The sequence below is a fragment of the Leuciscus leuciscus genome, assembly GCF_965113295.1.
Source record: "Leuciscus leuciscus genome assembly, chromosome: 18".
Taxonomy (NCBI): domain Eukaryota; kingdom Metazoa; phylum Chordata; class Actinopteri; order Cypriniformes; family Leuciscidae; genus Leuciscus; species Leuciscus leuciscus.
The window spans coordinates 12,679,656-12,700,860 of record NC_138742.1 but is presented as its reverse complement, the minus strand read 5'-3'; the positions used below and the strand labels follow the sequence as shown (position 1 = coordinate 12,700,860).

General features: G+C 38.5%; 1 protein-coding gene across 1 annotated transcript in view; it reads right to left on the bottom strand.

The window, feature by feature from the left end:
• camta1a (calmodulin binding transcription activator 1a) overlaps positions 1-21,205 on the bottom strand; it is a 410,486-nt gene that overhangs the window by 210,697 nt on the left and 178,584 nt on the right. Inside the window, 1 exon segment of the mRNA XM_082146099.1 lies at positions 14,086-14,153. Coding sequence (XP_082002225.1) covers positions 14,086-14,153 — 68 coding nt within the window.

Sequence of the window (21,205 nt, the reverse complement as noted above, 5' to 3'; positions counted from 1 at the left end):
GATCAACACTGTGATCCCGTGTCTAAACAAACTCAAATGATTAGGTATGAATCAGAGATTCAGTTTGCCTGAATTATCCCTGTCTGCCAGTGCCAGCAGATATTGCCTGTTTCAGAGGCTGTTCATTAAGTCGCCCCTAAACCTTGAAATGATAGCCATTTTTAACTTCATAAAAAAGTTATGAATATTAATTTTCCAATTTGAATTGGCACTTACCTCTCCTTTCCCATCTTCCCTTCAAACACACATACTAAAAATGGCTGAATAATTTATCAATTGGCTTCATACACTTTAGACAATTAATTCAGTGATGCAAAATTAATTATGGGTTGTCCCTTTCCAAGCCGTCCTTTCAAAGATTGTAATGGAGCATTTGAAGGGAAAAGCTTTATTTCCTACAGTCAGAACTCAAGACGGCTGAATACATTAAAGTCTTCAATGTTTCATGTAACAGAATGACAGTCATGTAAAGCAACACTTATATCACAAGAGGTGAGACTCTACTTCTATGTGTGTGTGTCTACTAAGGACAAAAGCAGTTGTGGAAGGTGATAAAGTGAAATGAGTGAACGAGAAAGGGAGAGGGAGAGCACACGCAATAGGTAGAACACTGGCCCGGGTGCTGTCGTGCTCTAAATCAATGGCTCCCACTCCTAGAGCATGCTGTCCTGCTGCCGGTGACTTGTGAGTGGTAAGAGAGCCTTGGCCTGTCATGAGGGTTATATATAAGCTATTGATTCCAGGAGCTCTCCGGCACGTCTCTCCGGCTGTGTCTGTACACACAGCATCGCTCCTCTCTGACTCTCTGACTGACAGCACACTGTTCACAGCGTGGCCAGACTGATATGTTCTGGATTTGGATTAATGACCTGTAACAGGGGGCCCTGTGTGTTTGCACCACACACACATAAATGCTGGCATGGACTGCTGTGTGTGTGGCATGATTATTATCACTGAGAATCTAACGATCACACATACATTTGATAAAAATCTGATAATTAAAATTGTAAATTTGATAAAAAATAAATAATTAAATAAAACACAATTACTAAAATATTAATAAATGAATAAACTATAAATAAAACTATAAACACTACCATTCAAAGGTTTAGAATAATGATGATTTAAAAAAAAAAAAATGTTTTTGAAAGAAATGTCTTATTCTTGATAAATTTTTTTTATAGGATTCTTTGATGAATAGAAAGTTCAAAAGAACAGCATATTTGAAATAGAAATCTGTCTTTAAATAGAACATGTCTTTACTGTAACTGTCTTTTGATCAGTTAAATGTCCTTGCTGAACATGAGGTTTTTTTTACATTTAAAATTTTTCTTACTCCAAACTTTTGAATAGAAGTGTACTGTGGTTTCCACTAAAATATTAAGCAGCAAAAATGTTTTTCAACATGAATGAATGAATGAATGAATGAGGCATTGATAACAATTGATAAGTGCTTATGGAGCACCAAATCAGATGATTTCTGAAGGATCATATGACACTGAACACTGGAGTAATGGTTGCTGAAAAGTCAGCTTTGCCATCACAGGAATAAATAACATTTTAAAATATATTCAAATAGAAAACAGTTATTTTTGAAATTGTAATACTATTTCACTATATTACTGTTTTAACCGTATTGTTTAAGCAAACTGTATTGTTTAAAAACCGTATTTTTTTTAATAATAAATAAATAAATGCTGCCTTAGCATAAGATTCTTCTTTCAAAAAACATAAAACCTTAATTTGCCAAAATTAATCTTTGTCCCACCAAAAGATAATTTAATGTAACAAATCCTGCCGTTCTGCAGTACTGGTAGCCGGCTGCTTTAAAATGCTCCCGTGAGTGTTTGTATAAGTGCTCTGTGAAGAACATCAAAGGTTTGTATTTAAAACATGTTTTTGCAGCATTGAGTTTATAGCTAATCACAGACATATCTGTTTGGCGTGTGAATGCAATAGCCAATCAGATGTGTTTAAGTTAGTCAGAATTCGCTTAACACAGCATTTTTGTTCAGCACGAATCCTTTCATAAAGTAAACATGATGTCAATAAGAGATTCATTGCACAGCTTCATTGATTATAACGGGAGTTATATTTTCTCACTTTCGGTATATAATATATATTTTTCATGCTGCAAACTACACATTGCAAAGTTTGTGGATTGACAACCGTATTTAAATGCGCGATTGGATCCAATTGACAATGATAACCATAGCAACATATGGAACAAAACATTCTGATACTGTGTCAAATGATCTATGCATTGTCTTGGAGTGTACAGTAAATGCAAATGAATAATCCTGCCACTTTTTCTATTTAATGTGTTACTTTGTTGTTCACTTTTCAAATCAGTCACTGTTAAACTTAAATTTACAGATATTTATTAAGTATAAAATAGTTTGTTTTATGACCTGTCCTGACAGTGATAAAAAAAATTTTGATGAATAAATAGGATGAGATGAGTTAATATTGCAAACCGTTTCTTTGCATTTATTTTGGATTTATTGTCAGTACTCGTCTTGGTAAGGTACTTTGTACTGTGTGCAGATGACTGTGTTTATCCACCACCACTGAAGACCATTTTTGACCCAGGAAAATACAGGTAAATAATTCCATTATTATAGGTACAGAAATGTTAATAAAGTTACTGCAAAATTTAATATTTAATCATGAATTTAATTTAATTATTCAGAATAACAATTTCAAATGCAGGTGTGTGTACAAAAAGTACAATTTGGACCCTGAACATACATGTATAACATGCTAAGTATTTGTGTATGTGTGTAATAATAACATCCTGTTGCGTGTATATACAGAGAGTCACAAACACACACACACACACACACACACACACACACACACACACACACACAGGCACGCTGTGTTCTTCCTGTGCCACTCCACCCCGCTGGAGACCTGCAGATGGAACAGGACCGAAGTCTGTGTGTGGCACTGAAGTGTGGTGGGGCAGGTTACTCACGAAGCTCCCTGGAACATACCCAGGTCCTATTTTTCTACCATTCTCCTTACGTAATGCAAAGACAACACCCTCAAGCCTGGCTTCCCATCCACTCTCTTTCAGATGGAGCAGGACTGATCATTTCCAGCTCTACTGTGCCAGGAGACAGCCTGCTGGGACACTGCCTCTACGACACCCACAGATCCAGCACCTTTCATCCAACATCATATATACATGTAGAAATAAATCAATTAAAGGAATATTCTATGTTCAGTACAAGTTAAGCTCAATCAACAGTATTTGTGGCATAATTTTGATTACTGCAACAATAATTTTCACTTGTCTCTTTTCTTAAAACAAAAAAGGGATATAATGGGAGTGAAGGGGGCTGTAAAAGTTAAAAGTTGTAAAAGTTGTGTGTTAATATGAGTTTAGCCTGAAAACGTTGCTTACTAACATTTACTGCATAAAGTTATATCCAATTTTACAACTTTTGTTCCCCATAAACACAATGCCATAACAATTTATTAAAACATTATACCACAAGTTGTGTTGTATGAGCACAATTTGTACTGAAACAAATATTTCTTTAGTAAAAATAATAATAATACTAGGGTCTTTCTCAGGAGAATCATCTAAAAGGCTGGGCAAGTCTCCATTTAATCTCATTGCTTTATAAGATAATTTAGAGTATCACATTTGTGACACCTTTCACATGGAAATACCCAGCACTGCAAAACAATCAGAGAAATAGCAGACAAAGTGGGCTGAGGTAGCTAAGACGGCAGTATATGAAACCAGGAGGAGCAGGGATTGAGAGATACTGGGGAATTCTGGAGGAGTATCATCATTTAGCTATGCTATTGTGCATGTGCGTGTGTTTGGGTGAATGTGCCACCATGTCTGAAGAACAGTACAGGGGCTGTTTGGAGCTGACAGGCCGCCAGTGCGCTGTGCACCGGTGCAGAAGCACTAATTTAATTAAGTCTTTATTATTACACTGCAGTGGCAGCACTTCTCCCCATTTCGGCCCGCTTGGCTGACACTTTCTCCTTGAACACCTGCTTGACATCAACTTTTCTTTCCAGCTTAATTATTCAACCATCCCCTCATTCAGTGGTCCTCTTCCTGGAGCCTCCCCTTACACTGCCGGCATTAGTGTTTACACTTGGTCATGCTCTTTTAATTGTGCCTGAATCTCTTCAGGTTAACCTCTTTGCTCTCTGCCCGTTGGCACACGTACAAATGGCATACTGAGGCATTTCCTGTGGCTGCTGTGCGGGCAACAGTTTGATCTCTCAGCAACACAGACTATACTGATCTCTACTGAAGGTGACTGAAAAAAATAAAAATTCTCACCATGATTGGCCCGCAAGCTGCATCTTAAAGATATAGTTGATGCAAAAATAATTTGCTCAATCTCATGTCGTTCCAAACTTTCTTTCTGCATGACTTACTTTCTTCTGCGAAATGCAAAAGAAGATTTTCTGAATATGTTTTTGTCATTGACTTTCAAAGTATGGACAAAAAAAAAGTATTCCACAGAAGAAAAAAGGGCATACAGGTTTGGAACGACATGAGGGTGAATAAATGTTTTTTTTTTCGTCAACTATACCTTTAGGAGATCATATAAATCAACCATGATGCTTGCGGTGCTGCTCATGCTCGATTCAGGCCAGGACATGCTTCCCTAAAGAGGCCCTAAACCATGTGACTGACTCTAGTCTGTCAGTCTCCATCTCAATCCATACTGACGTTCTGCATTTTTCTGCACTCTCTCTCTCTCGCCCTCCCTTTTTACTCTGTGTGTGATGTCCCCTCCCTTCTTTAAACCACATCCATCATAACTCAGCCCATCTCCATTTGACTCACTCGCTTTCTTCTTATCGACATGTTTCCATTTTCCTCTGCTTTATCCCTCCATCATCTTCACTCTCTGTCCCCTTTCCATTTTTCATCCACTCTCTTTCTCCTCCAATTGACTTGTCTGTCTTTCTCCCTGTCCTCGTTCTCTTTACCCTTCTCTCTCTCTCTTTTCCCATCTTCCTCTAGGTTGTGAGTGGCTCTTGCCCAGGGGGCCAGTGGGTGGCATGGTTGCCCTTGGTCAGGCCCCAGGCTTGGCAGCTCTTTTGTGGGTCATTGTGTCCTCTCAGGGTATGTGGATGGATGAGGGGCGTTGACGTCAGTCTGGCTAAACTTCAATCACTCTACCTGGGGAAGGTTACTGAGGTTATGGCTAATAGGCAATGCTGACATATCTGTGGCCTTCAGACTCAAACACCTTCCTGCTTTGTCACCTTCATCCTCTGTCTCTCTCTCTTTCATTTTGGTTCAAAACATAAACACAAGTGCATGAACATAATTTCAAACATGTGTATATTCCAAAGTGTATCTTGTTTCCAAGATGTATATCATATCATATCATATCATATCATATCATATCATATCATATCATATCATATCATATCATATCATATCATATCATCATATCTCATATAATATAATTCATATCATCATGTTCTTGGATATTATTTAGCTAGCTATAAACACAAACAAAAAAAATAACTGTATTTGGCGAATTTGTTTTGTTTACAAGCAATATAACAAAATTGTAATAATATATTTTATTTTATTTATTTCGATGAAAATATCTTTATATTATATAATATATGAAATGTATAATATACTTTACACACACACACACACACACACACACACACACACACACACACACACACACACACACACACACACACACACGCAAGCACATATTATATTATATTTTATAAAATATTTATTTAATAAATATATACTTTTTTTTTTCCACCTTGAGAACTAAAGTTTGTTACTGCATCCAATACAAGCATATACAATAGGATTGCAGGCTTGCAATGTTTAGGCCAAGCATTTTGTACATGTCAAATGCATTCTGTATTTCCCTGCACTCTCACTCTTCTAAGCACGGACCAGTTCATTGGTGCCACAAAGCATCATGCATGAGCTTGGTCAGACCTTAAAGACAGGTTTCACCTAACATGCTGAGCACAGTGGCACTCAACTGATGCTTGATGAGATGGAAACACAAATGGACACACACACTTTCACAAATGTGCTCAACCACAAATAAAAACATTCAACTGAGAGTGCACTAATTTAAGTGTTGCTGTGGAGTGTGTTCATTTACTTGAGTTGTTACAAATGCAATTTACTGTTAGTGTGGCTGGGACTGTGTGCCCATGTCTGTTGTCATAGCTCGGGACTGTTCTCTGCACTGGCGGTGCTGCTGTAGGTTTTAATCAAAGCTGTGTCTTTTGGAGTGCTCTGCTGGGAGCTGTGCTGGAGTGGATGCTGGGACAGGGAGAAGGGAGCAGCAAAACAGTAAGAAACAGAGTGAAAGAGAAAAAGAGAGGCGTAGTGCATGAGGCCATGAGGGTGGCAGACTACAATGTCATTGCAGGTCGTCAGAAAAGAGACACTTATTATTTGATAGTTACGTAGGAAACCCCAGAAAGCTATGCATAACTTAAGCTTTCACAACAAGCCACTACAGAGCCATAAGACATTCAAGCACAGACTAACCAATATGAGACTTAAAGTCCCTGTAAAGGCAATTAAAAAAATAATAATTCTAAACACATTATGGGCCCTATTTTAACGATCTGAAACGCAAGTATCAAGTGCGAAACGCAAGTCACTTTGTGGGTGGGTCTTGGGCGCTGTTGCTATTATACCGGCGGGATAAATGACTCTTGCGCCCGACGCAAATCTAAAATGGGTTGGTCTGAAGTAGCTTCATTATTCATAGGTGTGGTTTGGGCGTAACTTGAAATAAACGATCAGAGCGACATCTCACATTCCCTTTAAGAGTAGGCGCGCTTGTTCCATGGTGGATTGCTATTATAACGGCGGATTTGCCAGGCGCACGCCAGGAGTGGTTCACAGCCGAGGAGACTGACGTTCTCGTCAGGGCCGTAAAACACAGAGAAGTTACATTGTATGGGGATGGGAGAAACCCACCCAAATTAGCTTCGGTTAAACAGGCGTATAAAAATTTGGGTAAATGTGTAAGCTAGATTTATGCCTACTTTTTCACATCTTCATGGACACAACAATGATTTCCCTCGTGTGTTAATATTTTTTCTTGTAATAATGTATGGTTTTCTAAAAATGAGAACTGCTGTGTCTGTGTGTAGATGAGATAAGCATAGTGTATGCGCGTTGTGCACACGCTACATTGATTATGGCCAAAAATGTGCCCTTAAAATAGCATATGAATAACATGCGCACTGACTTTAAACTAGGTTTTTCCTGGTCAGTGGCGGAATTGTTTTCTAAACCTGCAAAATAGCACCAGGGAACATTTGCGCTTGGAAATGCGCAAATGCATTTCCAAGTTTACCGTCTGTGGAGGGAAAAGTCCGCTGTGCAAGGGTGCAAAATAGGAATGATACATGCGTCGGTGTACAAAGTCAATTGCGCTGGGTGCAAGATAGGGCCCTATAAATGTTAGAAATGTATTGCTAAAACACATTACAAAGACTGTGAACTGTGAAGTACTGAATTGTGGAGTTAGACCGTTAAACAGTTTTTCACCATTACTATGTTCAGGATTTTTTGGGCTGGGGGTAAAACGGTGGCTAGATGACGCACTGGAGCCACCGAGCTCCTGGCCCCGCCCCTACTGTTGATGACGCACTGGAGCCACTGAGGCTGGCCCCTCCCCTAACAATATAACTAGAGCACATTTGCATCAGTTTGCCGCTCAATCGCGAGTTACTGTCAGTACTATTAGTTACGACAGCCTACAGTTTGCTAGATAGCTATGCATTCGTCACGGAAATGCGTATTACCTGGATGCGATCACTTACAAAACAGATCGGTGTCCTTATTTAAATTTCCGAACAACGATCATATCAACAAGAGGTGGATTAATTTTGTGAAGAGCCACCTTGATGGAGAGCTGACATCATCACCAACAACCGCCTCTGTAGTGATCATTTTCAGCGGACACTCCCCCAGCGTTTGAGAGCAGAGACCACTGCTAATTTTTTCAAGATTTTGATAGCTTATTTTATTTACTTGGCTGCTTTTTTTATCATTCAAATTTGGCCGGGAGGCTAATAACACATTTTTCTGTGGTGTGACAAACTCAGAACACATACTTAATTTTGACTTTACAGGGACTTTAAGCCCAAGACTAGACTAGTTTCCCTTGAAAAGGTCAGGTACATTCATGTATTGCAGATATACTTTGTGATTTTAATCCTGTCTGAATGTGTTTTTCACAACCTCTGTCAAATTTACAGAGCAAATTACCAGATTCTTTTATTTTTTTATTTGGCTAACTCAGGAGTCCTCTGAGAAATGAAATCCTTTTCAGATAAGAATGTCTGTGATTATGGGACTCTTTTATTATACCTCCATTGAACACTAACTAAATTCACAGTGTGTTGCCTGGTACACCTTTAATATGGATTTTGACCATTTTGCCAACTTTCTAGGTAAAACAACAGTTGGTACAGTCACATTTAGTTCTTACTGTATATGACAGCCGAGGTTACTAGCATATCCTTAAAGAATAGTAGAAAAAATCTGTCATCATTTAATCACCCTATAATGTTGTTCCAGATCCAGACCAATTTAACCTTTTTCCCCCCTGGACAAAACGATATGGATAAACTACCCTAAAAATAGTAATGCAAACAGGTATTTAAAAATCGTACTGTAGAGTAACAAAACAAACAGAGCTGCAAATACAATAATGATCATAAATATGTTGTTTGCTTCCTTCTAAGCTCCTCAGACAAACAAGATCTGATGCTATAACCCTGCAAATCCAGTGTTTAGTTCTTCCTCAAAAGTGCTCACTGTTTGCACCCGTTATCTTGTACAAACTACATTTCTAGTCAGACTGGTACCTTTGTCCTATTTTCAGTCAAGGACTAAGGTGTGGGATAGCAATAATGAGAGAACAGTATTGTTGGATGCCTTCCAGAGACATATGACGTAAACCTGAGGCCAGGCAGGAAAGTGCATGAAGCTGTGTGAAGGACAGGTGCTTCAGCTCACCCTCAAGCATTAATGAACTAGGTCCTGAAAGCAAGTTTGTCTATAAATCATCCAAGTCCAACTCACATTTTCTTACGAACAAAGACACTTAAAGGGAGCTAGCTGACAAGGCTAGCTTGGTTTACTCATAACAAACTGAACGATCTCCACTGTGACTTAAAAGAAGCATTAATAAAATCATTCAAACATCTGTACTAAAAAAGAAATAACTCTTTAAGATGTTTGTAGAGATTGTAAGTAAGATCATGTTGTCCATGTCCAATCTTCTGATGTTCAGCACTAATAATCTTATTTCTCCAGTCTAGACTAAAGAGTTTTTCATTAAAGGGAGCGAGCATGCCATTTTGTGTGTATGTGTGTTAAAAAAGTGGAGTGAATCCCAGCCCTTTTTACGCAGTCAGCGCTGCGGGGCTTCAGCCGAGCTCACCTAAATCACAAGGCGGCTCCGGTTTTCATTAACACTTAATGCAGAGCTCTCCTTTTAATAGAAATGGAAAAGGAGGTGGCCGCCAGTGTAAATTAAAGTGCAGTGCACTGGAGTTGTGGGAGATTTTCTGGGCTTTGACAGGTATGGCCTGAATTAGCTGTAGTGTTGTTCCAGTGGCCGGTGTGCAAGCGGTCCTATTGATTTTAACCATTGTTGCACTTCCTGTCTGAAAGGGAATGTTCATTAAAGGAACCGAATGCATCAATCATGGTGCTCTGGCCTTGAATTTTTTAAAGCCAACCTTAATAATCACTAAGAACTTCTTTGTATTACTGTATATATAAATCAGTTTATTCCCATGTTTGTACTGTGTTTTCATTATATCTTTTCTTATAGTGTATTTGTTCTGGTTCTCTCGTGTGACTGATCTTTTGGTAATATGAATAGAATATTTATTCTGTGTTATCACAAGCTCTTGCCCGATTCTCACATGTTTGTTCTGTATGGACTGAACGTGATCAGGTCTGTGTGCTTGTGTATACGTCTGAGTACAGAGCCCCGGGCTACGCCTCCATACATGCATGGCATACTGCTTAGCTATTACACTCTCCATGGCCCATTGACCTCTGCCTCCCTTGTCTCTTACGCCTGGCCTGCCCAGAGGCTGAGTCAGTTCCTGTAGCCTGGCGCCTCAGAGCTCTTGGCTTCCACCGGGAAGGAGGAGGAGCAAATGACATACTGCAAGAAAATCGCTTAACCCGTAACCCTTGAACCTTGACATTCACTCTGCCTTGACTACCGGAATTTTTTTAAACCTTTCAGTCAAAGCACTGCTGTCATCTCTCTCTCTCTCTCTCTCTCTCTCTCTCTCTCTGTCTCTCTCTTTCTGCTACTGCTTCTCTTTCAAAAATATCCAAATGAAAACCACCACATGCTGATAAACAACAATATTCACCAAACCATCCGATTTCTCCATATGTACACTGTTGAAAATGACTGAACAGATCTCTATGAACCCAAAATTCAGCAAAACTTTTAAAAGAAAACATGAAAGTGCTCCATAAGCAGTTTCTTACTTATGTTTACAAGGATTTCTAGTTAACATGGCCCCATTTACACCCAGATAGATTCTTCTACACCGACATCTGGTTAAAAAAACATATTTCTTCTTCTTCGATAGCCAATCAAAATAAGCCAAGCAATGAATAGTTTTCTCAAGGTATTACAGACCACCTGACATGTGGTGCTACAGTACTCTCAATTGTTAGTAGGCAGTGTTAGTATTGTTAAAGAAAATGAAAAAGAAACAACAACAACAAAAAACATTTTTGTGAGAGGTAAATTATATAACTTTTTTGTTCAAAATGAATCCAGTTTAAATAATATATATATACATCATAAGTCCTTCTTTCAAGACGTGTTTTTGTCTTACCCTGATTCACAATGGTTAAGCCTATTTTTTAAGTGTTTATATTTGAGGTATTTTAGATAAATTCCCATGTGTAGTTCTCTAACAGAGTTCATTGTAAAGCATTATCTATTATGAAGGGTCATTTCATTATGGGTTGTTGTAGCGCTGTGCAGGAATTTATTTTGAAGGAAGTACCAAGTCTATTAATGGGTATGGCTACAGCAACATCTTCAGCTAGTCAGCTTGAGATCTGTCCATCTAAACTGGTTATATCTCTTAAGTCTAATAGTGAATCTTTCATGAGCAGTAGGATAATCTCTCTATCTCTTTTTAGTTATGAGAAAGAACCATATTCAGCCACACAGTCACGCAGAGCCGAAGCACAACCAAAACAATGTTCTTCCACAAAATGCATGCAGTTTTTTTTTTTTTCGTTTTAATGCTAGAGGGCAAAAAGTTACATGGTGTACCTTAATTTGAAATAAAATGTAACTGGGGGGAAAAATAATACATTTTCAGAAATCACTCCGAAGCTACCTAGAATTAAATAAAAATTACTCTATAATACAACTAAAATGAAAACTAAATAAAAAAAAATGTAAAAACTCTTAACAAACAAAAACTAACAACAATACAGTTATCAATTACAAATACTAGATTAAATTGAAAAGATAAATAGAAAATAAACAATTAAATTATATAAAAAAAAATGTTTTAAACAATAACCCTAATATTAGGAGAGAAATTTCACTGCATACAGCACACACAATAACTCCTCCCAACTTCCTTTTAGCCAGTGATAATACACATTACTCAGCGCAGAACTGTAATGAGTAAGTGCAGAGAGGTAGACTTTATTCATGGGCTAACTTTTTTGTGTGTTGGAGATAAAAAGCCGACGGGGTGCTCTTCAGCTCATCTCTAGCAATTACACAAGGAAATGTCTTATAATTGGCTTTTGCTTTATGTCCAGCCATTATCAATGTCCCTTACAGGCAGAGAGAAAAATTGGGTGGAAGTTGGAGTACTCAAAGTCCATTTGCACATGAATTAGGATTGTTAATATGGATGTGCAAAACTACATCTTTCAAAAACGAGTAGCTTGTTGGCTGACTAATTTTTCTTAAGGAGACCATGTATACTGTAATTAGGCTGGCCTCAATCGACCTAACTGTAATGGGGTGTTTATATAAGATATGTTCTTGCCTTTTTAAAATCTGGACAGTTGACACGAAGTCTTAAAAATGCAGTGGTCGTGGAACACTAAAAACAACAATGCAATGTGATGCAATGGTCCATACGTTGGCCATTTGATTGCCAATAAAGACAGTGCTTACAGAGGATACATTTTAAACTTTGAGGGAAAACAGATAACAGCACATAAATTAAACATCACCCAATTAAAAGAAAAAATAAATAAATTAGTCAACCTCACAAATTCACTATAGTTGGCTGTGGGATGAAAGACAGAAATTGAGATTGAGAGAGAGAGAGAGAGAGAGAGAGGACACTGTGTTTCATACACTATGAACAAGCGTGAAAGACGACAGGATCCCTCATCAACTTTACTTTTTTTTTCTGTGCCGATGGCGGCCAGCACTTCCTGTGCACAGAATGGAATAAAGCAGTTTCCAGTGTCTGGCACTGAGGAGAAAGGACTCTGTGCTGTCTAATAGTATAAGATCGGCTCTCTCTAATTGGGAGAGAAGTGGGACTTCCTTCTGGAAGCAGGCGGGAGATGGAGAAAGCACTGTTCTGTTTCGACAAACTGGCTAGAACAGGAGACTGGAGGGCTTAACCTGAGGCTAGGAAAAACAGACTGAAGAAACACACGGACTTAAACCCTGGCATGTACACACAGATACATAATGTGCCCACACTATAAGCTTCTTAAAATATTACACCATAAGTTTCCTGATGTTGTGCATTGGAGGATAAATGAAATGTAGTTTTTCCCAAAAATCTCCCCCACCTTCAAGTAACCTTCTTTCTCTTATCTCTTTTTAATGACTGGTTATATCTACTGAATGTGCGGAGTGAGTTTTAATCTCGGGGACAGAAGCAACTATTACATTGTGTCCTAACCAGGTGCCATAATTTTCATAGTGCAGTATTTTTTCTGTTCTCACTGAAAGTGAACTACTTCAAAAACACAATCAACTATATTTAATATGTACCATCTATGTGGAAAAGAATTTTCAACCAATGACATTTTACTATGGTCAGGGCTACATGGCCCAGCACTACAAAAATAAAAGCGACTGACAAAATGTGGCATATCACACATTTTGCAGTCATGGATGCAGCTGGTTGACTTATATTATCAAGTATTTAAAAAGAAGAAGAAAAAAGATTTATTTATTTTGTAGAGTAAATGTAAATTTAACATATTTGTTCACATAATTTGTTCACTCAATTACTATAAGTATGCTTATTTATGAAGTAGTTTGCTAAATTAAAGTGACAGTAAAAACTCATCTCCCACATCCTGCTCGCCATGGCAACCTCTGTCCAGCCTAACTCTGAACCATTCGCATCAGCAGCATCATTGACACTAGATAAGTGGCAACTCCATTACACCACAAATCCACCACTGCTGGCCTGGCTTAGAGCCAATCAAGTGTATAGACAGTCTATTTAAAAATACACAAATCCTACTCTTGTGGGGCCTGGGAACATGTAGATTCACCAGAGGTGCTTCAGACCCCAGGGTGAGCTATCAGCCATTAACCAAGATGACAGACTGATTCAGGTACATGCACGCATTCACTCGCTAATAGACAAGACATGCTCACTTTTCCCTCTTCAATGTCAGTCAACACCTACCATCTACTTCTGCGCAGTTAGACACCTTCAGTGCACACATCCATTTATTATAGGACGTTTAAGTTGCTGTTAGATATGAACACATTACCATCGCACCCACAGAAGAAATTAGAATAGAGCATCGAGCTAAGAGCTCTGCTAATAGGCTATTTGCAGTTATTAGTCCACATTAATAATCCATTACCTGCAAGGCTAACTCCTAGAAGAAGTAAACCTTTTGAAACTGCCATCAATGTCCACCAATATCAAACACCCAACTTTTAAGATAGCGGCAATCCTCAAGTGGGTCGTTGGGGGAATCTCCAGCTAATGGCTTCATTTGAGCATCACAGTGATATAACCTGGGATTCTTGGGAAAGGGGTTTCTAATGGTTAGTTGATAAATACTCTTACCTTGTTTTAGGGGATGTTGTCAACCATTCTTCATGCTTTTCAAATGTAATCAAGTATGCTGCAATTTCCTGTCAAACAGAGAAGGCAGAAAGACAGGTAGACGTTACAGAATATCAACAGCTTTTTAACATGTTTACATGAATAAACTGAAATGAATGGACTGTAAAGTGCATTTACACAATTAAACAGGCATTATGAAAAATTAAGCTTTAAAAATGTGTCTAAAACATAGCCATCACAGATATGAGTTCAAAACAAACCAGTTTAAGACCGTATTGCACTCCCGCAAGCTCGGGAACAGCGCCTTGATAATTGCATTCAGCACATTTTGTGCACATATTTCCTCCCTCTTCGTCTGAAGCTCACATTATACTATATGAAGATGTGAATGACATGAATACCTCTTTTACAGTGGTTGTTTTGATTGCTGTAACAAAAAAAGAAATCGTTTCTTGGGATGCAAAAGAAGCATGACAGCAGATGATGTGATTTCTGGTACCGATGTTAACCCAGTCATCACTGTCACCCAACAAAAGAGACAAGTGGATGAGTGAAATGTATCCCATCATTCCTTCACAAAGCTAATCATGGGAAATGAAAGCAGACCGAGAACTGACAAGCAACCTCATGATTACCTGTGACAGCCAGCCATTCATTTCAAACTGAGGGCATTTGTCATACAAAGACAGCAGGAATACGGAGGGACACAAATGATGTTATCAAACAAGAGTCCAATTATTTCTTGAACTTCACGTGTTGTTCTGGGTAAATTAAGATGAAACAGAATAACTTTAAGAAAAGATTTGTAAAGACTTGCCACAACATTGCTGACAGAAACTTCAAGAGCATTTCTGCTGAAGTGCTGAGCAATAGTTTATTGAAACTTTACTATCTTTTATCTAAGTATTTGTTCTAAGTATGAGTTTCAGGCTCATTTAATTTAATTCTACATGCAGATTCAATAGACTTATCACAGAAACATAACAGCATAAAAGTTATCCACTTTGATTTCATTACAAGTCATTTAATTTGTCATTCTTTTCTGTTTTCAAATTCAAACGGTTTTTAATCTCATTGAAATCACTTAAATAGTGGTTCACAAAATATCTCACTATTAAAAAAAAAACTGTCAATCAATAAGCTTACTTTCTAGAACATTACACCAAGCAATCTACATAATGTAAATCCATCACACTACAATCAATTTCAATATTCTTCTTGCATCTGAGGTTGACAAGATTTTATTTACTAACCTAATTAAACACTGTAAGTCTATCAATAATAGCCCAAATTCTACTCAACAATGGTATTCAGATGTCCTTAGGAAGTGTAATATATATTTATAGACAGTAACTCTACGGTGTAATCCTGTCACAGTTGGCAGTATGGCCATCCCTCGAGGAACCAGGGTGCCAAGACTGGCATTGCCCACACAGAGAACACTAGAGCTGGCGATAGCCTGCGGGTGCTGTCTGAGAGATAGCGCCGTCCTGATTAACGTTCTACCCTCCTGTCATCAGGGCCAGAGGGAAAGAGAGAAGGACGAGAGGAAGAGGCTGTGGAATATGACCATGGAGAAGAGTAAGACAACCACTCCATAAAGAAAAATACACTCTTGCCTGGCTAAACAAACTGAAAATGCTACAGATGAGCTACAACATTATTATTTTGTATATGCTGTAAAGTTTTGCATTAACTACACTTGCACTTAACTCGTTTTGCAAATGAATGGAAAGAAAACTTAATCTTATGAAACACTCAATTAAAACAGTAATACTCAATAAAATAAGTCTGTCTTTGGTGCATGGTGCTAATTTACTGCGGTGCTCATGAGTAATGTTTGTTTTACAAGCCATAGAGATAGCTGGGGGCGAAACTCCTTCATTGACCTTGAGGCCCATTTGAGATTCTTTTTTATCGTTTTCCCATTAAAAGTCAACATGCCGACCTCAGAGCTGGGGGGATGAGCCGAGGCCCGGTCCAGTAAATAAAAGGCAAACGTCGGCATCCCCCCAACCACTCCCCGAACAGATGTCGAGGATTATTCCAACCCCCCGATCAGCCATAAAGGTGCAATAACCTTACGGCAAAATAACAAAACAAACAAAAACAAGCAAAGAGCCATTAAACAGCTGCGAGAGACAAAGTTTGTGTGGTTTTATAAGCGGCTAGTTCTCGTTTGAGTTGATTTGGTGCAGTTGTCAAGATAATGCATCAAAGTCTGGCCAGCAGCTGTCAATCTGGCCAGCCCTACAAGTGCTCTTTAAATATTGGGTCAATGACATATAAGAGTGTCCACGATAAAGAGAAGAATAGATCTTTAAAAATATTATGTTTGTATTCCTGTTGATTTCAATATGGTTTTTAAAAACTTTTATACCACTTTTCAAACTTTGCTTATATTTTGAATACATGTAATGTGCTGATTGCCATTGTATGAGTAAATAAAAAATATAAATCGCATCACTGAACCACTTACCACACCAGCAAATTACATTTATAAACCAAGAGCAATGTGCCACAGAGCTGGCTGAACATGCGCCCAACATCTAGCATACCGTATTCTAGCATTACTACAAAGGAGAAGAGGACCTTGACATTGGAGAGTCTGTAAAATCCATGTATCAGGAGCTTACATCAGAAAAGCTGATTACGGAGAACCGTGTCTACCCGCACCTGTTTAAAATGCTCTTAATATGCTAAATGGTGTCACCTCTACAAGGAGAACTAGCTCACATGAAACACAGCCACCTTTTTTCCCCATGTCCTCTCCTGTTTCTGTCTCCATCTGAGGGCAACGTGTAAACGAGAACCTCTGAGACACATCTCTGATTCAATTTTGAAAACGCCTTCCTGATAGGATACCGGACAACAACGGCCTCAATTTTCACTCAAACTGTCACCGCCGACAGCTAAAGCAAGAGGGTCTTCTGTGAACATAAGAAGACGTCTGGCAATTTAAAATAAAATATGACACACATATTCCCCTTCCTTTGTTTCTGGTGTGGAAAATTGACACAATAACAACATAATGCAAGCAAACACAATTTTGACCAATCCTTCCCTCCTTTTTAAATCACGAGGAGACAGAGAAGCAGCTCTGATAAATGCAATTCCCATCACATTTCTCTTGCGGACAAGACGGTGCTTGTATTGGCAGACATTTGATGAGGTGTTTTTTCCAGAGGTAGTATCTGTGTCCCTGGCTGACCCACGGCATGCACGTTTGTCGTCTCAACCTTTTGACGCTTAGATTGATGTGGGTAAGGAGAAGCGTCGAAAGCATCAAAATTCACAGTCTGAATTGACAGGGCTGATCACTTTAAACAACGATAGACATTCCATTAAAAGCAGAGATAGGCATCTCTCTGGCATTATTCCAGCACCCATCAGACACTTGTCTCTAAATACCATCCATAACGCATCTCCATGTTCCCATGAGCCATTGAGCATTTGAGACTAAAAAGCTCATAGACACTCAGGGGAACGAACTCCTCCATTTGAATACTAATATTCCATTAAGTCTAACATGGCACTTTGAGGCTGTTTAAATTAAAGGTCTCTATGTCTCTGAGTTTGAAACAAAAAAGTGATTTGATCAAATGGATTCATCATTCACAGCGTGAGTTTTCATGGGTTGTGCATATGTCAACCTCATTCTTTCAACCCACACTTTTTTCCACAAGCACTTCCAGACTTCATTGTACTTCTCTGAAAAGACTCCTAAACTAAAACACACTTTCAAGCTTTCTGCCGTGTTCAACTCTGTAAAAAAAAAAAAAAAAAAACCCACACAAATAAGTCCCAGATATAGTGGAGTAAGTAAATGGGTTACAGAGGGCCTTTAAAGTATAAGATAAATGTTCTTGAGAAACAGATGCAAGCACACAGGATATTTGCTTACTTTATATAGAACTGTATGAAATGATGATGCATTCATTAGATTTAATAGTGAATAAAGTGAAGAATAAAGTACAGTGGGGTCGAAACTTCTGAGACCAAATAGAAAATATGGGATTCAAAATGAAATGAAATACTGCATAAAATGATAATTATGTTAAACACAAACTTGTGGAGTTCATGCAGCTGAAGTGCTGCTGTTGTAAAAGCATAAGAGGGACAATCAAAATACTAAGAAAATTTGAAATTCAATTAAACTTTTCAAAATTTGCTGTAAACATTGAATTAAATCAGAAAACAAACTTGGAAGATTACTTGCAAATTATAGTCTTATAATGATTACAAATTACATGGCAAAAAATGTAGTTAGTAACATAATTTCGACTACTCATTTTAGGTAATGTATTCGGACCACTTTTTGATTACTTTTAGATTACTCACTTAGATTTAAATGGAGTTATTGTGTGTGTGTATATATATATATATATATATATATACTGTATATAAATAATAAAAAAAGAGAGAGAAAGAAAATAGAAAATATTCTTTGTTGTCATCTTCACGAAATGCATTAAGCATTACGATATGCCAGGGTTTCCCAAACTGGAGGTAATGAACGAACAGCAGGGGGATTATGAGTTGATGAAAAGCTAGGCCTAATGATTAACTAAAAAATAAAATGTAAAATGAATATAAATTAATTATTTGAAAATAAAAACAATCAAAATTAAACACACGAAAAAAAAAAGAAGTTTTATTTATCTATGTCAATGTCACAATTATCCGACATCAGAGAACTGTGAACATGCAAATGTGTTGTAAAATGACTGAAAAATTCACTTAAAAATCTCAGGGGTCTCCAAGTAAATATTTTAGGCCAAAAGGGGTTTGTCTGACAAAAAAAGTTTGGGAATCCCTGCATTACGTGAACAAACAATAATAAACATGAAAACAGCAATGGCATTACACATTCAAAGTTTCCAGTTTTTAAATATATTTTTTATCAATAATTAGTGGAGTGTTTCACAGCTATATGCTGTATCAACAGTGTTTAGTAACTTGCATAATTACTCCTCTCATACATGGTTGTAAATAAGAAGTGCTTTTGTCCCCAAATTTAGAAGCATCACAAATTTATTTACATGAAAATTACATGGCCATCCTATATTGTGAATATAGTCAAAGCTAAACGGTATAACACAATGGTTTATTTTTATTTTTTAGAAAGGAACATTTTAAAGAGTAAAAAGAAGAATTAGCGCAAATCAATCAAATATAAATGTACTGCCATTGTTTGAATAATATGTAATCATGTAATCCATAAAGTAACTTTTAAAATGCAATATAATCTAATTATACGTTCAACATTTTTGGAATCTGATTATGTAATCCAGATTACATGTAATCAGTTACTACCCAGCACTATATATTATATATAATGTATCCTCAAACTTTTGGTACTTTGTATTACACAGTACATGATTCTGACCTTGTTCTACACTTGACAGCAGGAAGTCTGTGCAGGAGGGGAAGATGGATATGAGGGAATGGGGGGCAGGATGAGCCTCTCAACTGATTCTATTCCCCATGATACCTTGTTGTCACTGGAAAGTAAGGTCATCTGATATTTCCTGCAGGGCAACCCGTGAAACTGACCTGGCCAGGGCAGGGTGCAAATGGATTTGAGGGAAACCGGGGGAGAGGATTGAACTACCCAGGCATCCCTTAGGGCGAATTGAAATGCAATTAGACATAGGAGAGAGTGATACGCAGGGAGGGACAGTTGAGGAGGGAACGGGGAGATGAGAGGATAAATGAGCGAGAGTGGGAGAGGTGTGAGGGTATAACAGACGAACAAGAGTCAGCGGGGATGAGAAAAGGTCAAGGACTCGAGAAAAATCTGTAGAGCTCGTCTTCTCTCACACAGCTCATTAAAAACAAGCACATCATTGTAAGGTAGTTTACACACTTCAGGAGAGTGTGCATTAAACCAATGAAATGGATAGGTTTGTTCCTGACCTGTTGTCAGACACAATGAAAACTCCACTGTCCACCTCCACTAGTTCACACTGCCCAAAAAGACTACAACAACAAGAACAAACAACATCAACAGTTGATATTTTGTTGGATCAGCATGTTTTTACACGCTTCTGTGAGTTTTATGTACTGTTGCTTTTTTTTTTTGATAGATAGATAGATAGATAGATAGATAGATAGATAGATAGATAGATAGATAGATAGATAGATAGTAAGTTTGAAAATATTTAAGAGGAATGTGAGTTCAACCAGAAAGTGCAAGGGCTGGAGAAGGCCACAGAGGGGAAAGAGGAGCGAGTAAGAAGAGAGTGTAAACAACAAAAGCACTCTGACTCATGACAGCTGCACTTGGCATCTGCTGGCGTGGTGTGGTTCTGTTCTACGAGTCCCTGAGCAGGGTTAAAAAGCTTTGCTTTCCAGTCAACCACCTATTAATCCCTGCATGCAGCCTCCTTGGGCAGCCCAAATGAGGAGCAGGAATGGCACTCGCAGCCGACTCTGCATTATAGCTCCTCTGTGCATGCCCCGCCACAACCATTCAATACTCATGATGCTCGGTGCCTCACCCTCTTCCAAAGCTTTTGGCCACCAACCTGCGGACTCAACAGAAAGCAGTGGGACGTGGAGTACCCTGTAAACAGGTCTGTAGGATGCGCAGAGCCCTGTCAGCATGCTCTGAATACATCTGGTCGTAACTTGGCAAGATAGAATCCATTTACTGCACAGAGGCAACCCTCTCTGCTCATTTGAAAGTCTCTTCAAGGCCCTTTGCCCTTTCCCATAATATGCTTTTAAAGGGTGTGGGCAGATCATATCTTTTTCCCAGCACTGGTCAGACAGACAGCCAGTCTTAACCACCCAACAGCCTACATTATACATACAGTTGGGCCGAGATCAATTCTGAATTGATCCAGAATAGCTTAGATGTTTTCCAGCTGGTGGTCAATGTTTGGCTTGGCATGCTGATTCGCCTGCGGTGCACCTTCCAGGTCCCAGACACTTCGAGGCCTCTCGAAACAAATTATCCCCATCTCACAGCACTGAATCCTCCCTATCAAGGGCTGAGTGAGTGGCTGAGCTCCAGCCGTTCTGTCTCGGCCTTCTGTTTCCACAGTGCAGCCTGAGTGGAGGAGGAGGATGTATTGTGGGAGGGAAGTGTTCGCACTTAGCAAGATTGTTTTGC